At 38.7% G+C, this 24,104-nt stretch overlaps 1 protein-coding gene across 2 annotated transcripts in view; it reads right to left on the bottom strand.

The window, feature by feature from the left end:
• Positions 1 to 24,104, bottom strand: part of Hmcn1 (hemicentin 1) — a 442,116-nt gene that overhangs the window by 140,227 nt on the left and 277,785 nt on the right. For both annotated transcript variants that reach the window (XM_028874743.2, XM_037211335.1), the window contains 6 exons: positions 14,468 to 14,569; positions 13,487 to 13,663; positions 12,253 to 12,404; positions 10,767 to 10,890; positions 7,890 to 8,065; positions 2,045 to 2,141 (listed from right to left, as the gene is read on the bottom strand). In XM_028874743.2, coding sequence (XP_028730576.1) covers positions 2,045 to 2,141; positions 7,890 to 8,065; positions 10,767 to 10,890; positions 12,253 to 12,404; positions 13,487 to 13,663; positions 14,468 to 14,569 — 828 coding nt within the window. The remainder of the gene's footprint in view (positions 1 to 2,044; positions 2,142 to 7,889; positions 8,066 to 10,766; positions 10,891 to 12,252; positions 12,405 to 13,486; positions 13,664 to 14,467; positions 14,570 to 24,104) is intronic.

The raw sequence follows: 24,104 nt of genomic DNA, 5'->3' as shown, positions 1-24,104 counted from the left end.
CATTCATCTTAGTGGCCTTAAGAGCTGTGGTGTATTATATAGACCATTTGTCTTAACAGCTTTACTTGCAAATATACATTACATAATGTGTTGTTGATCAAGTTCAAGGCCTCTAGCTTCTGGTACACTATCAATACTAGACCGTCACCAAAACTCCTCTTGGATATCCTGCTGTTACCTGGAGTCATGGAGATCCTGCAGCTATGGTTCTGCAGGACCAGTTCCTTCACTCACCCCAGGAGGTCATAGATGGGGTAGATGTTGGGGTGTGCCAACTCAAAGCCCATGATGTGTGCCTGGGTGGTAGCTGAGTTGGCCAGTCTGGGCTGCTGGGACCACCCCCTCAGAAGAGGGACAGAGCTAGCTCTCCCATGCCCATGGGGTAGGAGGCAGCTATCCTGTGAGGGGCGGGACCAGCTCTCCAGTGCTGGGGTCAGGGGTGTGTGTGTGCTGCTATCCCAGGGCTGGCTAGGGTTGGGGTCAGCTCTATGCTAACACTTTTAATAGGCTTTCCTCCAGCCTCTTCAGCCGCTTCTTCTCAGTTTCCCACATAGGGTCCCGCTTTCTATCCCCATATTCATACAGCGCTCTTGGCAGCCATTTTGTATAGCACTCTACTGGACACATTTCTTTTATCTCTTTAAGGAATCTCAGTTTCTACCTACACATAGTTATGATTCTAATTTTGCTTGTATTTCTGACTGTGTGGAGGATAAGTTCACATGGTTGACCATAGATAGCTCAAAAGCTTCATGTCTCCACCTCACTCGTTTTGTTAATGGGTTTCCCTGGGTTTTCTACTACACAGGCATCATCTTCTTCTGTTCATGTCTGCCTCGACCTCCCTCCTGCCTTCTCTTGCCTTCTCCCTTATTTCCTTTACCCCAACCCTCTTCTACTCCCTAACGGTCCATCTCTCTTCTACTTTCATGTTTTCTGTTTGCTTTGGTTTGGGTTTCCACATTTAAGAGGAAGTATCTGACATCAGTCTTTCTTCTCATCTCATTTTCCAGGCGATCATGACTCCTAATTTCCCATCTGCAGCTACCCCCTTAACCTTTACTTTACTGTTTTTAGCTCAGGGTCTTGTAAAAATTGTGAGATAGGAGAGTATTTTTCTCATTTGAAAGAAAGGGAAAAAAAGGTGAAATGGAGAGGGAGAAAGAACAGGAAGAGCTAAAAATGGAAATTGATGATGCATAATTCATATGCAGTAAATATAAATTTGCTATATGACAAACTGTACCATTTAAACACAAATTCATCTTTTTACAGAGTGAGCAATAGCTTTTCTTATAACTTACTGTAGTGATTATTAAAATGATAATTATTTTTAAAGTTATTTTGATACACACATACACATATGCTTTGAAAATTAATTTGTCCATCAAAATTAAGAAAAAACTGTCTACTTTTTAATCTAAAAATGTCATTTTTCAAGTGAGTCAAATGTAAATTTCATTTTATTATTTCAGTAAGTGAAAAGTTTAAACAAATAATTAAATTGAGACTTTATGTCACAAATAGATCCAAAGTAATATTTAAAATAATGGTAAAATGTTTAAGATGAGAGCATTTTTAAACAATTAGTACATAGCCACAGCCAAGGCATTGTGCATTACCTTAATAGCAAATGGTAAACATTTCAAGTGAAAAAAACTCAATTAGCATGGCAATCCCCTATGCTGCCTTACAGGGCATGAACACAGTTTGCATGTAGCATGGCCTTTTAATTTACTCTCACTGGACAAACCATCACTAGTGTCTAGAGGAAGGCCAATCGGTACAAGCCCTGGCTGTAAAAGCTAACAGGGATGTCAGGCAGGAGAAGGGAATCACGCTACACTGAAGTGGCAATGATGAGCATGTTTAGGCTCAGGGCGTCCATCCATCCATTATGCATTTTGGATCAGTTCCTTGAGTGGATACTGATCATTTCCATCGACGCAGCACAATGTATGAATGCCATTTGAAGAACTGACCCAGTCAGTGAAAGCAAACCACAGGCTGATTGCTTTGTTTGACAGATGCTCTCTACACTTACCCCAGATGTTAACATTGTAGTTTTTCTCGGTTTTTCCAGCGACATTTGTTGCCTCACAGGTGTAACGACCAGTGTCTTGAACCTGAGCATCTGCAATCTGAAATAAAAAATAAAAGTCATGCTTGGGAATCAGCAATGTCTCCCCCACAACCTTTCCTTTTGGCCCTCCTCCCCCGCTTTTTTTTCTATTTCAAGACAAATTCTCGCTCTGTAGCCCAGAGTAGCTGGAAATCACTAGGCCATTATTCAAAAATGTCTGAGAGTCACATCAATTCTCTCTCAGCCTCGCAAGTGCTAAGAATAATTAATGGCATGAGCCACCACACTTAGCTTGAAAAATTAGGGTTGTATATTAGTGCACATCATTGTCTCTTATTTTTATTTTTTATTCTGTACATTTCTAAACATATAGAAGTGGATAAATCATAAAATGGATGCCCATCACCCAGATTCAACATTTATCAAGACTTAAAAATACTCACCTACTCCACATTTTATTTTAACCCAGTTTACACCAGTTGTTAAACAATACAAAGATCTTCTAAATAAAATTTAGATAAAAGAGCAAAAACAATAATCACAGTTTCTGATAGAGTCATTCAGCTTTTCAATGTATGATCCTTATGTGTTCAGAAAGGAACTTAATATGCTTGGGATCGGTTTGTTACATGGGTTTCCTCTACACTGACGCTGTAACCTTCTTTAAGCCAAAAAATATGTTCAATTAGCCTCAATTATCCATTACCTAGTTCAGTAGTTAATAGGTAATTGAGTATCAGTAAAATATTTTCATGCGTGTATATGCAGCACAAATCAGTACTCATTCATCAAAACTTCATATTACTTAGCCTATAATATAAATTTTTGAAAATTTCTAGATTTATTTATTTGTTTTATGTGTAAGATAGTTTGTGTGTGCAAACCACATGTGTGCCTGGTATCAAAGGCCAGAAGAGAGTGTCTGATCCCCTGGAACTGAAAGTATATGGTTGTGAGGTACCATATGGCTGCCTGGGATCCAAACCTAGATCCTTTGGAAGAACAGCAAATGCTCTAAACCACCAAACCATCTCTATAAACCCCACACAAATCTTATACTGTGTTGAAGATGTAAACAGATACAAGGCACTATATACTTCCTCATAGTTTCTGAGTATATATTTTAGGGAGCACACACAGCATAGAAGAGTAAATTAATAAACAAGGCTACAGAACCCGCAGAGGGGACAAAGCTGGTAGGCCACTAGGAACAAGCTTTGAAGGTGGAATCCAGGCTCTGGTTCCTCCCTCTCTCTCTGCTTCTGTACGTTGCTCTAAAGAGCCTCTGGCACATGTTCCTGACAAATCTTCCTTCCTCACTACGATGAGGAAGATTGAGACCCTCTGAAGTCACAGTTTAAATAAATCGTTAATCCTGTAAACTGTTTCTGTGAGGTATTGTGGTCACAGTAACGGTAACACAGTAAATCACAAATACAGAGGTGGGCTCATTGTTGTGACTGAATGTGACCCCATGGGTCTTAGGTCTTTGGAACTGGAGTGTATGAGAAATTTGGAAGAGATTGGGGTGTAGGCAGAGAAGCCTTGAATACTGTAAAAGTAAGTGTCGTGAACAAGTCTGGTGGGATCCTTGAAGACCAGAATGCTAGAAGAAATGTAGATAATGAAGACTGCACTTTTGCCATTCAAGATGGGAACAAGTGCTTTATTGGGAACTGGACTAGAGGCTAGTTGTGTTACATTTGGGCAGATAATGTGTTTACATCTTGTTTATATTTTGACAATTTGAGTGAGGCCAAATTCAAAAGGAATGGACTAATTAACTTGGCAAAAGAAATGCCAAGACAACAGAGCACACAGGCTGTGGAATGGTTTAAAATTTTTATATTTATTTGTTGCTTTGGTGTGTGTGTGTGTGTGTGTGTGTGTGTGTGTGTGTGTGTGTACAAGTAGGTAAGAGAACAACTTGAGGGGGAGTTGGTTCTCTCCTTCCACTAAGTGGGTCCAGAGACTGGACTCAGGTTGTGGGCTTGGTGGCATGTGCCTTACCTGCTGAGCCATATCACTGACACCTGTGGCATGGTAATTAATGGCTGCTCTTAGTCCAGTTTATAGTAAGAATCAGCAGCAAGAACTGGCACAGGAAGACATGAAAATGTGCATGCTAGCCCAGCAGTTCTCAATCTATGGGTGGCAACCCTTTTGGGGGCCAGATAGCCCTTTAGCAGGGGTTGCCTAAGACCATCAGAAAATACAGATATTTATGATTCAAAACAGTAGCAAAATTACATTTATGAAGTAGCAATGAATTTCCATTAGAATTTCCATAGAAATTGAGGACAAAGTAGTTATCATTATCATTGTTAAACATGTTAGCATCTTTAAAAAGAAACTAAGCAATTTGAACTGAGATAATACAAACTGTGACTTAAGGTCATTTCAGAAATTAATAAGGTGTAGTAGGAGTTTTCCTATCCCAGCAGCCACTCTTGAATAACCACTCAGACACTTAATACTAATTATAAAAGCTTGGTCAATAGCTTAAGCTTGTTACTAGATAACTTTTACATTTTAAATTAACTCATTTTTTTTTAAAAAAAATCTATGCTCTGCCATGTGGTTCGTGGCTTGTTACCTCATTTTTTACATGTCTTGCTTTCTCTGTATCTGCTGGCGACTTCTCTGACCCCACTCTGCTTTAATCCCATCCTCCTTAGTTTGGTTCTCTGGCCTATATTTCTAGCCTGCTACCAACCACTGAGAGAAATATATATTTACAGTGTCCAGAAGGATTATTCCACAGCACAAAGGCTTTAGTGTATAAAACTATAAACTCACTGGAAGATTTTCCTTCAAAAAGATAGTATTTTACTCTCACAGAGTTGCCTGAGGAAGTGCTTTCCCGGGTTCAAGCCAGGCACTAAAAGGCCGCTGCAGCCATGGTCCAATGTAGGGCTGGCTACTTCTTGGCAGAACTTGGAGTTGTCCCTTTGGTTCTGGTTTTGCAGGTATGTAGAGGGTAAGAGTTATGTAGTCAAAAAAGCTTGCACTAAAGTTTTTGAGAAAAGACTGGGGGGTTCAGACAATGTTTAGCAAGCTTAGAGTTTGTGTATAAGGCTCTTTCCTGGGGGCTGCAAGAAGCTATGAGAGTGAAGCTGATATTACAATGGATACAGGATGTTGGATATGCCAAGAGCATATGCTGAGGAAACCTACAGGCAATGAATGGATCTAGCCCAAATGATAAGGACACAAGAGTGGAGTTTCTCAAGCTCGGCCATGGAACCATGTACTCCAAAGGTTTGACATGGAACTACAGGAGTTATTATTTTTTTTTCTCCTGAATTTTATTCTTATTTTTCCCACCTTTTCTTATTATTCCTCCATTCTTCTCTTTTAGAATTAGACTGTTTATTCCTTGTCATAAATTGGAAGTATGTCACTTTAAAAAAAATGATAGAAGGCTCTCAGCCAAGAGATTGCATTCTCTTCAGAAGAGACTTTGGGCTTGGATTTTGAACAGTGTTGGAATTTAAGATTGGTGGGCTCTTGAAGTTAGACTAAATACATTTTGCACCATAAGATAGACATGAGCTTTGTGAGGTCAAGCTCCTTTTGTGAGTACATTTTTCACCAGCTCCCAGTGCCAGCATGGATGGCTGTGGAGTCCTTGTCGGGATGTGTCTCTGTGACTCAGGATAAAGCAGTTCACTTTGAGTGTGCCCTTGAAGGTTATACCTGGCCCCAGGTGGCTCAATTTCTCTTGGATTCTTCACAGCCTCAGTTACGCAATCCAGTGCCATCTACCACACCCTCTAATGTCATGATAGGATGAAATGGTTTAAAATGATATGCCCAGATGTTTTTTTTTTTTCTGTTTTACTCAGGTTGTTCTGTCAAACTATGTAAACACAGAAAGGAAAAGGTAACTAATACACTGTAGAGCTCACAAAAAGCTTTTGGAGTGGGGAGATTGGTAGATCGGAAAGCAGGGATGAACATTTAATGGAGTGCCTCGTGGACTCTTAGCAAATAAAATGCTAAAATTCCATTTTTTAATTTAGTCAAATATGTGTGAGAAAAATGCTGGGTATGTTCTTAAGATGGTATTAACTAGCCAGTTAGGGCTGGGTTCTGTTGAATGTTTCACTGTATGGGTCTTCTCTCTACTCCTGCCAATGGGACTTGTACATTCCAGGGTGTCTGGCAGGGGTTCATGGATTAGATAAGCAGATCTAAGGATTTATTCACCATTCCCTAAAGAAAGGAACACCTACACCTACTGAAATTTATGTTCCTATAAATGCCTCCCTCTGTCACTTAGCCACATCTAAGCTTTGAGATCTTGCCAGGTGCTTTCTAGAACACGAGACTCTGCCTCTGAGGGTGAGCTGTGCTTCCCCCTCCCCTCTGCATGTGTAGCTCACGTGCCTTAGCCATCTTTATTAGTGAGTCTGGTCTTTCTTTTCCTTTCTCCATTACCATTTCCATTATGACAAGGCCATGATCCCCCAACTTCCCAGCGCTTTTTTTTAGCATACACCCTCATGCTGTCCTATTCATCCTTGTTCTTTCATCTTCCTTGGGAAAGCTCTCTAGCTTGCTGCCTTTCCCACATGCAGACACTCATCACCCTCCTAAATATTCTTGCCGTTAGCCATTCTCCTCAATCAGGAAGCCATATGTAGCTCGTAACATAGGTTTCAAAATTATATTCCCTATCTTCTAATTCAATCTATGCCTCTTGGCAACTGGGCATATTGCTCGGCTCTTCTTTCATTTTTCTCAGTTGGGTTATTAGCAGAATTTTACAAACCTACATTGTGGTTATGAACATTCAGACCCTTGGGTTCTTTCATATTCAGTTCCCTTGGGCTTACTCCAATGACAGCACGATTTCACTTGGATGAACTTTCTGTCAACATTATTTCAAACATTCACTTTGTGAAGTGCTCCATCTCCTCCAATCTAACTCACTTGCTTTCCTTAATCAGGACTTTCGTTCGTCTCTGAGCTGTAAACCTAGGTTGTCTCCTAACAGTCTTCCGTGCAAGCATGCTGTGGGATGTCCTGTATGTTGTGAATAAATAAAACTCTGATTCCAGTAGCCAGGAAGGAAGGACAGGGTAGGCAGGACAAGGGAGAGAAGAATTCTGGGAGGTGGAAGGCTGAGGCAGAGAGACGCTGCCAGCCAGCCACCATGACAAGCGAGATGTAAGGTACTGACTGGTAAGCCATGAGCCACATGGCAACTTATACACTAATAAAAATGAGTTAATGTGTTTATTTTATAAGTGGGCTGTTGGACTGCCGGGGCTTGGTGGGAGCCAGAGAGAAAACTCCAGCTACACGAGCAGAACCTTGCTTTTTGCTATCCCTCTCCAAATACTCTGTACCATCCACTTGGTCATCAACCCAAACTTATAGTAGTTCTGCATATCTGAGATGAAGTGACACTTAACTTCTCATGGATTTATATAAGGTTACAAGAGTGTGAAAATATGAGATGCGTCCTAATTTTTGTATATTCCTAATTTTTCTTATCCAGAGCACCTAAAATGGGTTGTTGCTGATTGGTTGAATATGTGAGGAATTCCTCAGAGTATTTTTATAATAGTTTTCTGAAGGTATGTTTTGGAGATTGCTTCTGGCTAAAGTATGGATGGATGACTAAATATTTAAATTGTATTAGCATAAAATGTAAAACTACGACCAGCGCCACTAAATAAATAGTTCCTAGAATTTTATTAGATGGCACTAGAACATTTGTAAAAGATCATCAAATATAACAGAAGTAACTCTGAAACCATGTGCTTGGGAACTTGAGATGAATCTACAGTCTTACCTTTAGCACACTGCCATTTTCAGAGACACTGAGGCCTGGCTTCTTCAGCAAAGGGCGGCCATCCTTGAACCACATGAGAGTAGGTGGGGGAACAGCATCACTTTGACAAGTTAACTCCACAGCTTGGCTAATGAGGACAGAGACATTCTGTTCTTCTCCCATAATATTGGGTGGAACTAAGCGAAAGATGAAGTTTTCTTCAGAATAAAATAGCATACTATTAATGTCCACTAATCATCAAGATACAAGACACACACTGAAGAACTCTATTTTTTTTCCTTTTTCTTTTCGATAGAAGAGCACAATCATTCTTGTATGTGCTATTGGCTTTATTTTATTCAGAGTCAATGTTAAATTACTGATTAATATATCTGTGTGGACCAGAGATTCTACTCACCAACTTTTCATTTTAAAGAGCTTTTGTAATTCAAAGTTCTTGCCAGTTATATCTAACAGCTGCACAGAACTAGATGGCACTCCTCGGTTTTTTTTTTTAAAACAACAAGTCACCCATGAAATATTTTTGAAACAATAATGAATTAAAAGAAAATATTATTTCAATATTTATCTGTATTTTCTGCAAAAGAAATAAGTTTCATATTCATTAAGGCAACATCTTTCAAAGCATCATGAAGGGAATGTGGAGATCATCTTTCTAGCGCCCCACTTCACAGTGTGAAAATATAAAATAGGTGATGGGTCAGGGTTTACACAAAATGCTACGGCTGATGACAAAGACGAGATCCCATGAACATGTCATCTAGAGTGCTCTTCTGTGCCACACCAGCTTTCTATGGCCTGAGAGACTGTGCGGGGAAATGCACACGAGAGAGAAGAGGCTAAGTGGCCAGCTGTACAGACACTCATGATTACATGGAAGGAGGCAGTCAGTGAAACTCCAGTGGGATTCAGATCAGACTCTCCTGGCTCTCAGCCTTGTCAGATGCTGGGATGTGGACCAACGGAAGCTGAAAGAATCCCCTTCCCTTGAGTGTGTTGAAAATAACCTTTCTCAGGTGGTTTAGGTGCGGCTTTGTCAAGAGTAGGCTCCCATCATATCCCATCAAGGACTCACTCAGACCTGTATACGTCTATCTTTGGAAAAGGTAAATGACAAATGAAACCGAGTCCGCTACAGGAGGGCCACTCAAGGAGCGTGGGGGAGATTTCCTTGGCAAACTCTCACTAAACTCCTTGACAACTCTGGACTATATTTACAGTTGTTTTTTTGTTGTGGTTATTGTTTGGCTTTGATTTTGTGGTCACACGAAAAACTTGTCTGCCTGTATTTGGAATGGCTTCTAGAAAGGCTTTCCAAATGCTTTGGTAGAAATAAGATTGTGGTAGGAAGGAATGTTACTACAGTCTAAAGGCTGCTGTTTCAGGATCAGTACTCCAGCATGCGGTAAAGTGATGATCAGTGTAGTAGACTGACTAGCAACATGCTGTGCCTGTAGTCATCCGAGTTCTCTGCTACCAGATTGCTTCAGAGGGAAAGAGTGAGGAAACAAGGGGCACCTCTGTGGGTCATCTCTAGGCGTATGGCTTGAGTAAACCATGAATGAATGGACTATAAAGGAGAAAATACCTCATACAATGCATGGAACAGAGTAGGGAGCATCTTTGCAGGGATCTGTGGCATCCCTGGTCACTGAGCATCACACAAGGTGTTGACGCTTGGTGAGCGTCAGGCAACTTCTGAGCACCAGAAAACAGTGGGGTTGATTTTTATAGGTGACACACCAGGTAAAGATGTGTGGATAGTTTGTTCAAAATCAAGAATACTATGAAGTAGCAAATAGGCACATTTAGTGGCACTGTAGGACCCATTAAAAAGACACATTCATAAGCTTTAGCCAGGAATCTATATACAGAGTGGTCATTTCTACAGTTTGATCAAATTTTGAATTAAGTTTGGCTTTCTTGGATAGAAATTACCATAACTATGTATGTTTGTCTTAGGTTTTCTGATGAATTTTAAAAGGGCATGCTTTCTTTATGACTGTTTTAAACACCAAGGTATGCCAAGATGTAGAATGACAAATACCATCTCTGAACTGAGGCCAGTGGAGCCCCAGCATTATTCTGGGGGGTTATTCTGAGATGGAATCAAATACTACCCCCTTCTAGATCATCCAACTGCATTGTGAGTAGAAAAATTATGAATTTTATGTGAATTCATGTCTAGCTTAGTTTATATTTCTCAAACAGCCCACCACTCAAGAATATTGGCCTGATAACAAAATAGGTCTCTTGTATAATTAAAAGCAATGAAGCATGGTTTTGAGCAGAATACATAAAGACATCTTTTTCAACAGACATTTACTATAGTTAAATTATGTCTTCCTGTTTGTTGAGCTGCTAGTTGTAGTCATGGTCTTCTGAATGCTTTAAAGAATACCCTACACTATACACTATGTATACATTTGAATTAAAATTTTATTTCTGCAAGTGTGTGCCATGTGTTGTTATATGTATCTGGGGTATACGTATATGAGCACAGAAGCCAGAGCAGGAGACAAGGTCTCCCACTGAACCTGAGCTCTCTGGTTGGCTAGCCTCGCTTGCTCGCTTGCTCTCTCCCTGTTTCTAGCCCCCAACATTTAGGTTATGGGCACATAAGACCATGCAGCTTTTTACACAGGTATCAGAGAATTAAGCTCAACCTCTCATGTTTACAAAAGTACTTTGATGCTCTGAATCATCTCCCCAGCCCCAATATCTTGGAATGTAAAAGGATTAAAATGAATCAAACTCAAACATAAAGCAGAAATAGAATTTGATTTGAACTAATTTAGCAAAATCATCATGTTATCTCTCCTGTTCGTCAACAACCTCCCTTAACACCTATTTCAGCACACAGCCAGCTTGTCTTACCATATACTCTGAGATCAATGTCCCTTTGTTTCTCCCCAGCAGCGTTCACTGCCACGCAGGTATACCTTCCTGTGTCACTCATCTGTGCACTGGTCAGAGCTAAGATGCGACCCCCAGAAAGAACCTACCAATGGAAACAAAGCCAATTAACCAATACACCCATAAGAATAGTAGTGTATTCTTTTTTATCATTTGCACAAATGTTCATAGAGGAGAGCATGGAAAGCATACCTAAGAGAAGAGGGAATAAAAAGAGGTCATTCTCCAAGATTTTCTTGGATAAAATAGTTTAGACATCACAACAGTATTAACCAAAAAAAAAAAAAAAAAATAGGCACATTCATTGTTATATTATCCCGCAGATCTAGCAATTTCTTTTAATATTGACTTGAACTTCATGTCTTTCAGGATCATCAATTCTGAACAACTGAATTTAAAAAAATAGAATGCCAAAACTATATTCTGTGTTGGCCAAATTGGTTAGTTAAACTTTATATCAACACAAGCACCTATTACAGGTATTTGAGTTCAGCTTCAGACTCCAGCAAGAATAAAATATCGTAACAAAACAAGTCATACAGAATTGGGGCTCCTCTGTGTGTATTGAAGTGCTAGCCCGTGGACTAAGTGTACAATAGCATTGAGTCTAAAGCAAAGTATATATTTATCAATTAAATATTATTTTATTGCTTAAAAACATCACTGACCATCTGAGCTATCAGAAAGGGGCTGAGAGACTTACTCAATGAACAGTTGGCACAAAACTTCCATTTGTTAAAAAAATAAAAATATGATATCTGCAAAGGAGCATGAAACAAAAGCACAATAAAACCAGGAATGTCTGTGTACAGGCTTCTGTGCTTCTAACTCAGAAGCCAAGGGTGCTTCTGTGTTTTTAACTTAAAGTCAGTGGACTGCTTTTAAAATTTTCAGAGACTCGCATTTCATTTCTCATAATATTTCCATTATGATTTTTTCTACTTCATTCTTTGATGTTTTTATGGACACACACATGCCTCACTGATTCATTATTTCCAGACATTTAAACAAAACCCTACCAGAAATTTCTTGTGTTTTTTGTTGATGAGTATTCCGTATGCCAGGAATAGAAACAGACATGGGCAGGAAAGAACAGCTATCTAATGGGTTAAACTTAACAACCACCTGTGAGGGATGGGGACTCATATATACATATATATGAGTTTTATTATATATATATATAAAATTGTATGTATGTGTCTATGACAGGCACATATATATATATATCCCCACATATCTGTGGGGATAATATAACTCATATATACATATATATGAGTTTTATTATATATATATGTATAAAATTGTATGTATGTGTCTAAGACAGGTGCTTGTGCACACACTCTTTTTGAAAATAACATTTACTAACTCTTGTTCTCCAAATCTTTTCAACTGCTTCATGAGTCTGAGTAGCCTGTGTTGAACATGTTAGTCATAGAAAAGAAGATACCTGTATTCCGTTAGCGAAGCTAGAGACAGGGCTCCCATCTTTCAACCAGGTCAGACTGGGGGCAGGGATGCCCCTGGCTTCACATTCCAACCTTGCTAGATTATTCACCACCACCTCCACCATGGAACTGCTACCTGAGATCGAAGGAGGCACTGAAAAGAAGAAAAAAAAAATGATGCGTGTTGTCACCACGGGATAATGAAAACCGTACGTAATCTCTATAATGATTTTTTTAACAGATAAATTTCTTCCTTATTTGTTTTGGCTAAGTGTTTCACATCTTATCTGAGATATAATCACAGTAATCCTGTGAGGTATGTAGAGCAAGTATCAGTGTCACAGTTTGCCAGACAAACTGTGTGTGTGTGTGTGTGTGTGTGTGTGTGTGTGTGTTGTGTGTGTGTGTGTGTGTGTATGTGTGTCTGTGTACATGCACTCACATGAACATGCCATAGCACATATGTGGAGGTCAAAGGACAATTCTGGGGAGTTCTGTTCTCTCCTTCTACCTTGTTGAGTCAAGGTCTCTCTTGTTTCTGCCAGGCTGTGGACTCCATGCTAGATGGCTCTTGAGCTTCAGATAGATCCTCCTATCTCTAACAGAACGATCCTCCTATCTCTAACAGATCGATCCTCCTATCTCTAACAGAACGATCCTCCTATCTCTAACAGATAGATCCTCCTATCTCCTATGCCTATTTGGGCATAGGAGTGCAGAGATACCAAATGGTGCTACCACATCCGGCTTTTTCACCCAAATTCAAGGGACTGGCTTTATCTGTTGAGCTATCTCACTGGCCCTGAGTGAATTCTTAGCTATTGAGTTATTAATTCCCAGAAGTGTGTGTGTGTGTGTGTACACGTACTTTTCTCCATTACATCCTCTCCTGTATTCTAATTATCAATGCCCCTTAAAAAGTTTTCCTTGAGATAATTAATTAGACATAGTTCTTTAATACCCATGAGTGTTAGAGTAATTAAAAAAGACGGTGTTGCTATTAGCTGACAAAGACATCTCTGGTTATTTCAACAAATAATCTAAAGTTGAAGTTCAACAGCAAGTGAAAACTGGGCATTTTAATAGGCTTCAGGAATAAGAAAGTTTATCGAGGTCTTTAAGTAAAGATATCAACAGCATACTTCTGTTCACTATCACATCAGAATTTTATAGGAGCATACGGTCATTATGCAGGAGTTGTTAACCCAAGATGAATCTGAGAGATGTAGCACTTACCATGAACTTGTAGGCTGTAAAACAATTCTGTAGCTCCAGCAGAGTTGATGGCTACACATTTATAGATGCCAGCATCTGAGATTTGAGTCTTTTCAATATCGAGGATCTGCCCTCTGTTCAGGAAGACTACACTTGTAGAACCCGAGAGTGGGTGGTTGTCTTTGTACCATGTAATAACTGAAGGGTGAAGGGGAGAAGTAAAATTTTTCTTTCAAAAGTCAATCTACTAAGTTGGATCTGAAATAAATATACTAAGATGTCTCTAATTAAAAAACGCTTTATTCTTATTGTTTGAGTTTAAGTGGCTTAAATATCTCTTGAGGGTTGATTTTTAAGAGAAGATAATCCTAAGAAATCCTGGGCTACTGAGTCCAATCAATGAGTTCAGGAATTGAACCAATGAAAAACATTCTCTACATTGTTTCTAATATGTCAACATTGCTTGATGGTAAAATTTTTAGCTTATTCTACTTATGTTATTGTGCATTTCCTACAAAATTGTTGACATGTTAAATTAAAACCATCTATCATGTATAATGTTGGATTCAATGTTTTTACATTGTCATCAGTTCACAAAAATCACCTACCAGTGATAGGGAGATACAGAAAAAAGTGACAGGGTCACTAGAATGACTATGATTAAGAATCAACTTAGTTCATCCAACTCCATTAATATTCTTTTAAAAATTTACAGTATCTTTTTCAAAATACATGGACATAAATACAATGGTAAGTTTTATGATCACAATATAGACAGGATGATCAAGGAATTTAAAAGTTTCTACATTAAGTAGAAAGATTCTTCCATTCAATTAAAAGCTATTGAAAATTTTAAAATATCATCTCCCTAATGAGACTACCACATGAAATGTATGCTATTACTTTCCTCTGTTACAAATTGGTACATTATACCCATACCAATTTTTCTATTCCCAGAAATGTTAAATGTTAATCAGTTGCAAAGGGACAAAGCAAACATACCAGGAACAGGATTGCCTGCTGCTCTACACTCCAGTTGAATGGGGTTATTCACCACCACTGTCTCATTGAGCATCTTTCCTGCATCGTCCAGGCTCGGGGGTTCTGCAAGGCCCAAGCATACAATGAGCTCACACGAACATGATATTTAAACTGAAATTGTTATCTAGGTGAAAGTTATATGTTTCTCTCTTCCTCATACAGTTAGCGCCATTTGGAACAAAAGTAAAGTATACTATTAAAGAGAATTGAAAAACAAATAAAAGATTCTATAGATTTCTGGGTCATCTCTTTCTCTGTAATCAGGCAGGAAAAGTAATAGATTCCTAGTGTAGTAAAAGAAAATGGAGAGGAAAAGAGAGTTTGCTGTGAGGTTGTGTCTCCTAGGAATGTCAGAAGCTATATCCATAAAGTCTCACCAACATGACTGCCTACACATGAGATGAACACAGACACCAACAACAGACATGCCAAAGTGGAGAGAAGAAAGCCCACAAGGCCTTAGCCCTACACAAAGAACTACAGGCAACTAAGAAATGCCCGGAGTAGGGAAATAGTCTTCTCCAGGGCAGAGAAAACCAACTGATTATCTAGTACCAAATGGTCAGCCCTGAAAAACATACATACAAGTAACATTATACAGACTGAGAAGGCTATATTTAGAAATATTTATGCATATGCATAAAAATACACACATGTAACAACAATTAATGAAAAGAAAAACAGGACATGAATTTGAAAGAGAACAGGATGGTGTACAGGAGGGTTTCCAGGGAGGGAAGGGAGAAATGATGTAACTATATTATAATCCCAAAAGTAAAAGAAAAAGAAACAAAGTTAAAAGCATAATTTTTAAATTCAGTTCACCTGACTGAACTAAGGATGAAATATTTTTGTAATTAGGTAATTTACCCATATGAATTCTCCCAGTGAAAGGATGAATGTGCCTGAAAATATCCAACTTTATTTTGTGCAAGACTTTCCTAATCCATTTTTTAAAAAATTAGAATAATTTCTGTGGGCTAATGAAGAGTTTTTCTTCTTTATATAAATTTAAAATGAAAAAGAAACTTCCAACTTTAGACAATCACTATTAATGCTGCTGTTGTTATTTTGTATTCATGGAAAACAGGAATTTGCAAAAAACAACTTGGAACATCAGTGTGATATCCCAATAATAACTCAAGGGGTGTGGGAAGAGTGCCAGAGTAAGAATCTTATGATCTCTTCTTACTCAGAGATGAAACTGTAGATATAAATTGGCATTCATAGTTTGTAGAAATAGTGTGTTTTTACAGATTAGAATACAATGTTGGAGATAAAGTCTAACAAAGAAATAAATCAGGATTGAAAAATTTCAATTAAATGTTTTTTAATTAATTAAAATAAATTTTTTTGTTGTTTTGCTTTCAAGACAGGTATAGCCCTTGCTGTCTTGGAACTCACTCTGTAGATTAGGCTGGCCTTGAACTCAGAGATCCACCTACCTCTGCCTCCCAAAAGCTGGGATTAAAGTCATGTACCACCACTGCCTGGTTTTAATTTTTTTTTATTTTTAAAAATTAGGTTTTTAGCCAGGCAGTAGTGGCGCACGCCTTTAATCCCAGCACTCGGGAGGCAGAGCCAGGCAGGTGTGAGCTCGAGGCCAGCTTGGGCTACAGAGTGAATTCCAGGACAGGCTCCAAAGCTACACAGAGAAACCCTGTCTTGAAAAACAAAAACAAAGACAAAATTAGGTTTTTAAATTATTATTTTTTGAGTTAAAAATACTTTTCAATTTATTCCAGGTGAAGGCAACACACACACACACACACACACACTTCTCAAAAAGCATTAACATAAAAAGTTGGTTGGAGATAGGCCCAGACAACAACTGGACATTAATTAGTATGTAAACAAAATTAGTATGTAAACAAAAATCATTAAGCATGACAAAGCAACTTGTTTCATATTCATCAAAGTGTTATAATTCATGAACAATCCTTCATAACTGCAATGTTTTATGGGTTGAACAAATACAAAATTAAAAAGAACATTTAGAAATCAATTGTATAGTGAAATAAAATAAAGTTATAGAGGACTATAAAAATCAAATTACCCGGCCGGGCGGTGGTGGCGCACGCCTTTAATCCCAGCACTCGGGAAGCAGAGGCAGGCGGATCTCTGTGAGTTCGAGGCAGCTGGCTACAATGAGTTCAGAAAGCACAAACTACACAAGAGAAACCCTGTCTCGAAAAAAAAAAAAAAAAAAAAAAAAAAAAAATCAAATTACCCATGTAGATTTCTTCATTTGTGTACATAGTTGAAGCTACCCAAGAGTAGCCATTCTTTGCAAATACCTCTAGCTCATTAAGCCACAAAATAGTGGTCAGGATGAGCACATTTAATGGAGTTACAATGAAAGGAACAGGAATCAATATCAAAATAATTAAACTATGTACATGAGATAAAACCCCATTAACGATAAAATCAAGACAAACTTAATATGTTTAGAAAAAAACACAATCAGAAAGAGGTCAACCGATCCTGGAAGCTGCCGCTGTCAGCATAGCAGGGTATCCTATAAGCAAACTCTTAAGTCCTACTTAATACATTTCCAAAAATATGTTATAATGGAAATAAATGTTCTAAGTTTTCAACTCAACACCTAGGAAAAGACCAACACAGTAAACTAAAAGGCTAGGAATAAAGCTTCTTAGTTTATTATAATTAATTTATCACAACAAAGCAAAAAGCAGAGTCTATCACCAAAGAAAAGCAAGAATTTGAGAGACAAGAAGATTCAAAGTTGTTATTTGATAAAGTGATAATAAAGTTTGTGATCAGAGGCAGAGTTCTCTGTGAGGCAGATGTCTGTTTTTCTGGAGGTCAAAACTCACCCTAGAACTCATTTTTTCACTCCCATACTTCCTTTTGCATTCCTGTTGTTCAGTGTTTTAATCCTTCCTGTTTAGCTTTGTGGGTTTTCCTGTTTGGTACACTGAGTTCTCATTACCAACCCAGAGTTTAAGAATGAACAAAGCTCTAAACATGGCTGCCAGCTACCTGACTTTTCCAACTGTGAAAAGAATAATAGCCAGTGCATGGCACATTCCTCACCACACTCACTAAAACACTTGCTTAAAGCCTTCTGGACTGAAGTGCTGGGTGACGGCTTTGACAGTCACAGCTGCTACAATAAAACTATGGTGGGAATCAGAAGCACCAGGGCTGTGGAGTGGTCTGGCTAATTTTCACATCAATAGAGAGCTCAAGAAGAAAAAGATTGAATTTCAGCAAGAATGGGAGAGGACAGTCTTGGCAAATCCATTCCTCAATTAGAGAAATAATAACATTGGAAAAGTTACCAAAAATCAGCCTTTTCAGCATTCAAAAAATGAACCCAAGTTGTGGAACCACTCAAAAGTGAAGTGTTTAATAAAAAACAAACAAGGCCGACTTCATTAAAAATGGTGAACTTGTGACGTTTTTAACTCACCCCATTCTTGCCACTCACCGCACCTCATCCAAACTTACAATTAGTCTGGTCTGGAGAGATGGCTCAGCAGTTCAGAGCACTTTTTCTTGCAGAGGACCAGGGTTTGAGTCACATCACTCATGTTGTGGCTCATCCCTAACTCCAGTTCCAGAAGATTCCAATGCTCTTTTTTTCACCTCAAAGGGCACCAGGCATGCAAGTGGTGTACACACACATATACAGGCAAAACACTCAAATACATAAATTTAAAACAAAAGCCAGAAAAACTAAAAACAAAATCCCCAAACAAATAGTTCACCCTCTCAGTGAGAACATTAGGGCAGATACCAAAGTGGGTAGAATGTCCACACTCTCAGTGAAAACATTGATTGGGGCAGATACCGAAGTAGGTAGAATAAATTTGAAGCTAATTAAAAACTTCATGTGGGAGCTGGAGAGACGATTCAGTTAAGAGTACTGACTGCTCTTCCGAAGGATCCTGGGTTCCATTCCCGGCACCCACATGGTGGCTCACAACCACCTGTAACTTCAGCTCCAGAGAATCTTACACCCTTTTTCTGGCCCTGCAAACTCCAGGCATGCATGTGGTGCACAGACATACATGCAGGCAAAACACCCAAACACATAAAATAGAATAATACAAAAACTAAACCCTATCCTTCCAAGACAGCTGCTATCATTTGTCCTGCGGCACATTTGCAGGATTTGTCGTTATTTAACTAGACTTAGAATTCTCTTAGTGCAAACTTCTCCTCTCAGGGGTATTATAAACAGACTTTATTTGATTTGTTCAGAGAGACCACTAAATTACTTTCTGTTGCTTCTACAGTTAATCATGGTAAGCTTGCTAGCTTATAGCAAGACAGAACTGCAGGTCAGAAGTTCAACACAGCCTCCTTGGGTGCAAACCAAGGTGCCAACAAAGCTGAATTCCTCTCTGGGGAAGAATGAGAGGATAAGCTATTTCCTTGGCTATTCTGAATTCTAGAGGCCATCTGCATTCTTTGGTGGTGGCCTTCTTCATCTCTCATTGAAGCTGGTCCTATCAGTCTGAGATTATACACACTTCTCCCTTTAATGATCCTCATGATTACCTTGGCTCCTTCCAAATAATCAGGGATACATCCCCTACTTAAAGTAGAGCTGATTAATAATCCTAATTTGATTTTCCAACATAATTCCCCTTTAATATATGACTTCCCATAGTAACCGTCTCTAGAATCAGAATATGGACATTTTGGTGACTATCAGGAATTACACACTAACTATGTAAACAAGAGGCAACCAGAAAAGTCTTGGCAGTGACAATAATAATAACCACAGAGGCATGAGAATAGGATTTTAAGAATTAGAATTGTCACCGTGCGTTATTTTAGATGACTTTTCAACAAAAACCAAGATGGACAAGGAAAATAGAGCATGGCCATCCATGGATCAAGAAGCAGAATAGGCTCTTTTCTAGAAAGTCCAGATATTGGATTTACAAAACCACACTTTACGTCAGCTCTTCTGTCTTCTCTAAAGCCCCCTCTCTCGAAGAGTCTCAGACACTTTGCTTAGAGAGCTAAAGGAAGGGGGGGGGAAGCACTTTATGAAACACAGAGAGCTAATGAAGGGGTGGGATTGATTTAAAGAGCCAACTAGGAACTCAAGAGTTCCAGAATTTGATAAGGGCTCAACGGCATGTTTGAGAAGCATGCTGGTAGAAGAAATAGTCAGTGGATAGGAAGATAGGTCAAGTAAGATAACCCAGTTTTAGAAGAAATAAATATGAAAGATGAAGAAAGGTGCAGAGATCTTTTGATGTGTATAGAACATTATCAAACGTAATGCATGTTCTTGGGAACAGGAGAGAAAACGGTTCAAAATTACTTAAAGAACAAGTAAGACAGGTGGTGGTGACTTTTGATCCCAGCACTTAGAAGTCAGAGGCAGGCAGATCTCTTGAGTTATAGGCCATCCTGGTCTACAGAGTGAGTTCCAAAACAGCCAAAGCTGCACAGAAAAATCCTGTCTTAAAAAAACAAAACAAAAAACCAAAGAGAAAAGAGAGAGTGGCTGAATCTTCCAAGTCAGAAGAAAAGCATTTATTTTCACATTTGATAAACTTAACGTTAGTTTTCATATTTGATAAGCTTAACAAACTCCAACTTGAAAAACACCGAAGAAACCTGTAATATAACCAAACTGTTTAAAACCAAAGGTGAAAGAGAAAAATCTTATAACAGCATGAGAAAAATGGCCTAAGTATCAGGATCCCAGGACATACGGCAGCTGTTTTCTCATCAAAGTACAAGGAGACTTGAAGGCTGTGGACTAACAAATTATAGTACTGAGAGAAAGTGACTATCGGCAAAGAAATCACTAGCCAGCAAATCTGCCCTGGGCTTTTAGGGTTTCTCTAGGTAATCAAAACAGCAAAATCTCAAACAAACAAACAAACAAAAAACCCAGGTGCTAGCCTATGTCCCATAAGAAGTGTTAAAACAAAAATTTCAGGGCAGCAATTAATGTGCAGGAATAAATTCGGGACGCTGCTAAAAGTAACAAGTCAGATAAAGATAAAAGAGTGAAAACTGTAAATTTGGAAGGTTTTATATAATAGGAACTTGACTAGCAGACCACGGGAGAAAGACAGTAATGTAAAGGAAGGGGAAGAAAAAAAGGTACCTGAAAGCAAAAATTATGCACAAATAAACTTAAAATGCCATTCATTGAAAAACATTATTATGCTTGAAACATATTGTTCATTTAGATGCTAGTTATAACCCTCAGTGCACACACTTAAAAAATAAAGTTAAAATCTGTATCTCAAGAACGTATATACCACTGGGCGGTGGTGGCGCACGCCTTTAATCCCAGCACTCGGGAGGCAGAGCCAGGCGGATCTCTGTGAGTTCGAGGCCAGCCTGGGCTACCAAGTGAGCTCCAGGAAAGACACAAAGCTACGCAGAGAAACCCTGTCTCGAAAAACCAAAAAAAAAAAAAAAAAAAAAAAAAAGAACGTATATACCATTGGTGACTCCTGAGAAGCCCACACCCTTTATATGTGAAAATAGCTGTTTCCCTGAGATGCCTCTTTCTCCTGAGACCCAAGCTTATGGCTATATTGAAATCTTCTCACAATAAGCTCTAACTTTGATTGAAAATACATGCCAGTTATAAACATATATACATATAACAACAGAGTCCCAACATGCATTGATAAAAGGAAAAATTATCCTTAATAATTGAAGACATTAGATGGGCCACACACGCCTTTAATCCCAGCAATCAGAAGGCAGAGCCAGGCAGATCTCTGTGAGTTCAAGGCCAGCCTGGTGTACAGAGTGAGGGCCAGGATAGGCACCAACACTACACAGAGAAACCCTGTCTTGAAAAACCAAAAAAATAAAATAAAATAATTGGAGACATTGATATCCTACTATGAATAACAGATAAAAATAAGGAGACAAACAAGGAAGACATGTAAAGTTGACTGCTGGATACCTCATATATACACAAGTAACTCCACATATAGGTACATACATGCATATACCATAAACACCAACACACACACACACACACACACACACACACACACACACACACACACACCACTCAGCTGAAGAGCAAAGGCTTCTATCCAGGTATGCTCTCTGGGTGTGGTTAGCACCCCAGGCTGACAAGAAGCAAATGGATCGGAAATCCCCCAAATTTTTGAATGGATTATTTGCCTTTTGTCTAGGGCCATGCCATTCTGAACACGCTTGATCTTGTCTGATTCTATGCCTGAGAAAGTACAAGCCTGTCCACAGTAGTTTGCAATGGTTCATTACCTCAAGTGACAGTAACATCATAAATCTGTACAATATCCATATGGAAAACCCAACATTGAAGGTAAAAGTAAATACAGTATAAATTACATGGCTCCTCTGTAGCATTTAAATGACTTGGGAGGCCACTGTTCTGTGTATGTCATCAATAAGGAGACAACATTTCACGCCAATGGTAAGATAACGAATTCCCGAGGCAGGAGGGTGATTGAGACTCAATTTACCGTCCTTTTCTCATCCTTTCTTCTTCCAAACATTGGCACATCATGCCAAAACCACAGTACCTTCTTGAAACATCATGATCTCGACTCTGTCTAGTCTTGTAGCCATTTGGGGCATAAACTGACTGTGTCAAATCCTGGTTAAGTCTGAGTTAGTTAAAACTGATGTTAAAGTGAGTTTTGTAAGTTAATCCACCTTATTCACTAATGTTTGAAAAGAGTGGAAATTAATCTACACTGAAAACATAGTTCAGTAGACTCCTGTCCTCAACTTGGCCATGAAGAAAGAAACAAAACAGTTCTCTAGAACACTCCCGAGTCTCCACTAGGCCACAGGCAAGCTATTAAACAAAACACAGAAATGATAGAGAAACCTTGTTTGAGTGGGTGTTAGCAGATGTTAGCCAAGCAAATACTTTTAAAATATAAAATAAAAATAAGGAGTCCTCCTAATGTTTTTATGAGACAACTAATACAGACGCAAGAGGGTTCCCAGCCAAGGGGAAAGGCAGCAGGTCTTCAGTCTATTTGTTAAAAGAGTACAGTGAGTAGGGCCAGGAGCCAGACATGTGTTTTGCCAAAAACGGTCCTCATGCTACCATTTACAGATGCTGACTGGGAGACAGGCACCAGGCTAAGACTTTCATGAGTTGTCTTTCATTTAAACTTCAAACAACCCTTGTGACTATGCGGTATTATTATCTCTTCTACCTTATGCATGAGACGCTTAGCCTTAAGAAGATTCACATCTAAGCTTAGTCTTACAGACGTTAAGTGACAAGAGAAGACCCAAATTTGAAGCCCCACCTTTCGATACTACAACCTTCTATTTCTTCTGGGTGTATCACCTTGGATGATTTTTTTTTCCATGGGAAATAATTATGTGCAGATGAAATGAATGCTTGAGTTATTAGACTTCAAATAACTACTTGTTTGTAGAAACATCTGTCTCACTTGGCAAATATTTGGGGTTTAGATATAACTTCATAGTTTGGTCTAGAGAACAAAAACTTCCAAAATTATGAAACTTTGACGATCAAAAAAAAAAAAAGACCACCTACTGAGGGCTCCTGCTGTTTATAACAGACCCAATCCCTCCCTGGAAAATTCCATGAGAATGTTCCTCTTCTCATGGCCATAGCTTAGCTTGGTGATATAGTCCAAGAGACCATGAATCCTTACAGTACTGTCTTCCACTCTTGTTAATTTTTTTACAATGATAGAGAAGAATGGAGTTATCTAAGATATTTTTATGAGAAATGACAGTACTGAGAAATTGGAATACTGAATATTGAAGACTGAACATTTCACGTGACAACTGTAATAAATGTCCATTTTCAGAATGCAGTGCCCATCCATAAAGACTGGCTAGACAAACCTTAACTAAAAGTGACTATTGGGTTCGTTATATAAGTTGATAATGAAATGAAATTAAATGATTGCTTTTCTATATATTTTGTCAATTCTTCTTTAAATTGGTTATCATCTGAGCTGGACACAGTAATTTAAAGGCACTCAGAGTAAAAGTAAAAAGGCTATCATTTCTTCCTTATTCTTAGTGCATTAGTTTCTATGACTGAGCCCTTTAGGAAGTCAAATGTGTATCTATCATAATTGTGGAGAGCCCAAGTCCAAATAATATGCAATTGTTTCAATATGTGCATCTTTATGTAATTTCTTTCAAAACCTGTTTTATAGTCTCTCACATTTTCCTAGATTGTCCTCTCAACATTTGAGGTCTATTCAAAGCCTTTAATTAATACATTTCTTAGAAATTCCTGTATTTTCACACCTCTAATTATCATCATGAGTATTAATGAATGGATACTAAAAGACAGGCTCAAGTTTGGAGCCTCAGTCTTCCAATGGGACATTGCTTTTCCTCAGCACTAAGAGGAGACAGCTTTTGTCCAGATTCCAGGCACAAACAGACAGCCAACCACTTGCTCCAGGTTAATCATTACAAGCTCACTTCATCATCATTCTTGCAGGGAGATGAGCTGTTTTCCAGGCACACGGGTACCACAGCAGATGGGATGCTTTAAGCTCTTGCTCGATCTTCCCTCTACGTGGTGATTTGTGTGAAGGAGATGCAATCGTGTTCTCCATCTCACTTGGCCATCTCC

This window comes from Peromyscus leucopus, chromosome 15, assembly GCF_004664715.2.
Source record: "Peromyscus leucopus breed LL Stock chromosome 15, UCI_PerLeu_2.1, whole genome shotgun sequence".
In the NCBI taxonomy this organism is placed as follows: Eukaryota; Metazoa; Chordata; class Mammalia; order Rodentia; family Cricetidae; genus Peromyscus; species Peromyscus leucopus.
The sequence above is the reverse complement of the archived record's forward strand: the minus strand, read 5'-3'. Positions and strand labels throughout refer to the sequence as shown.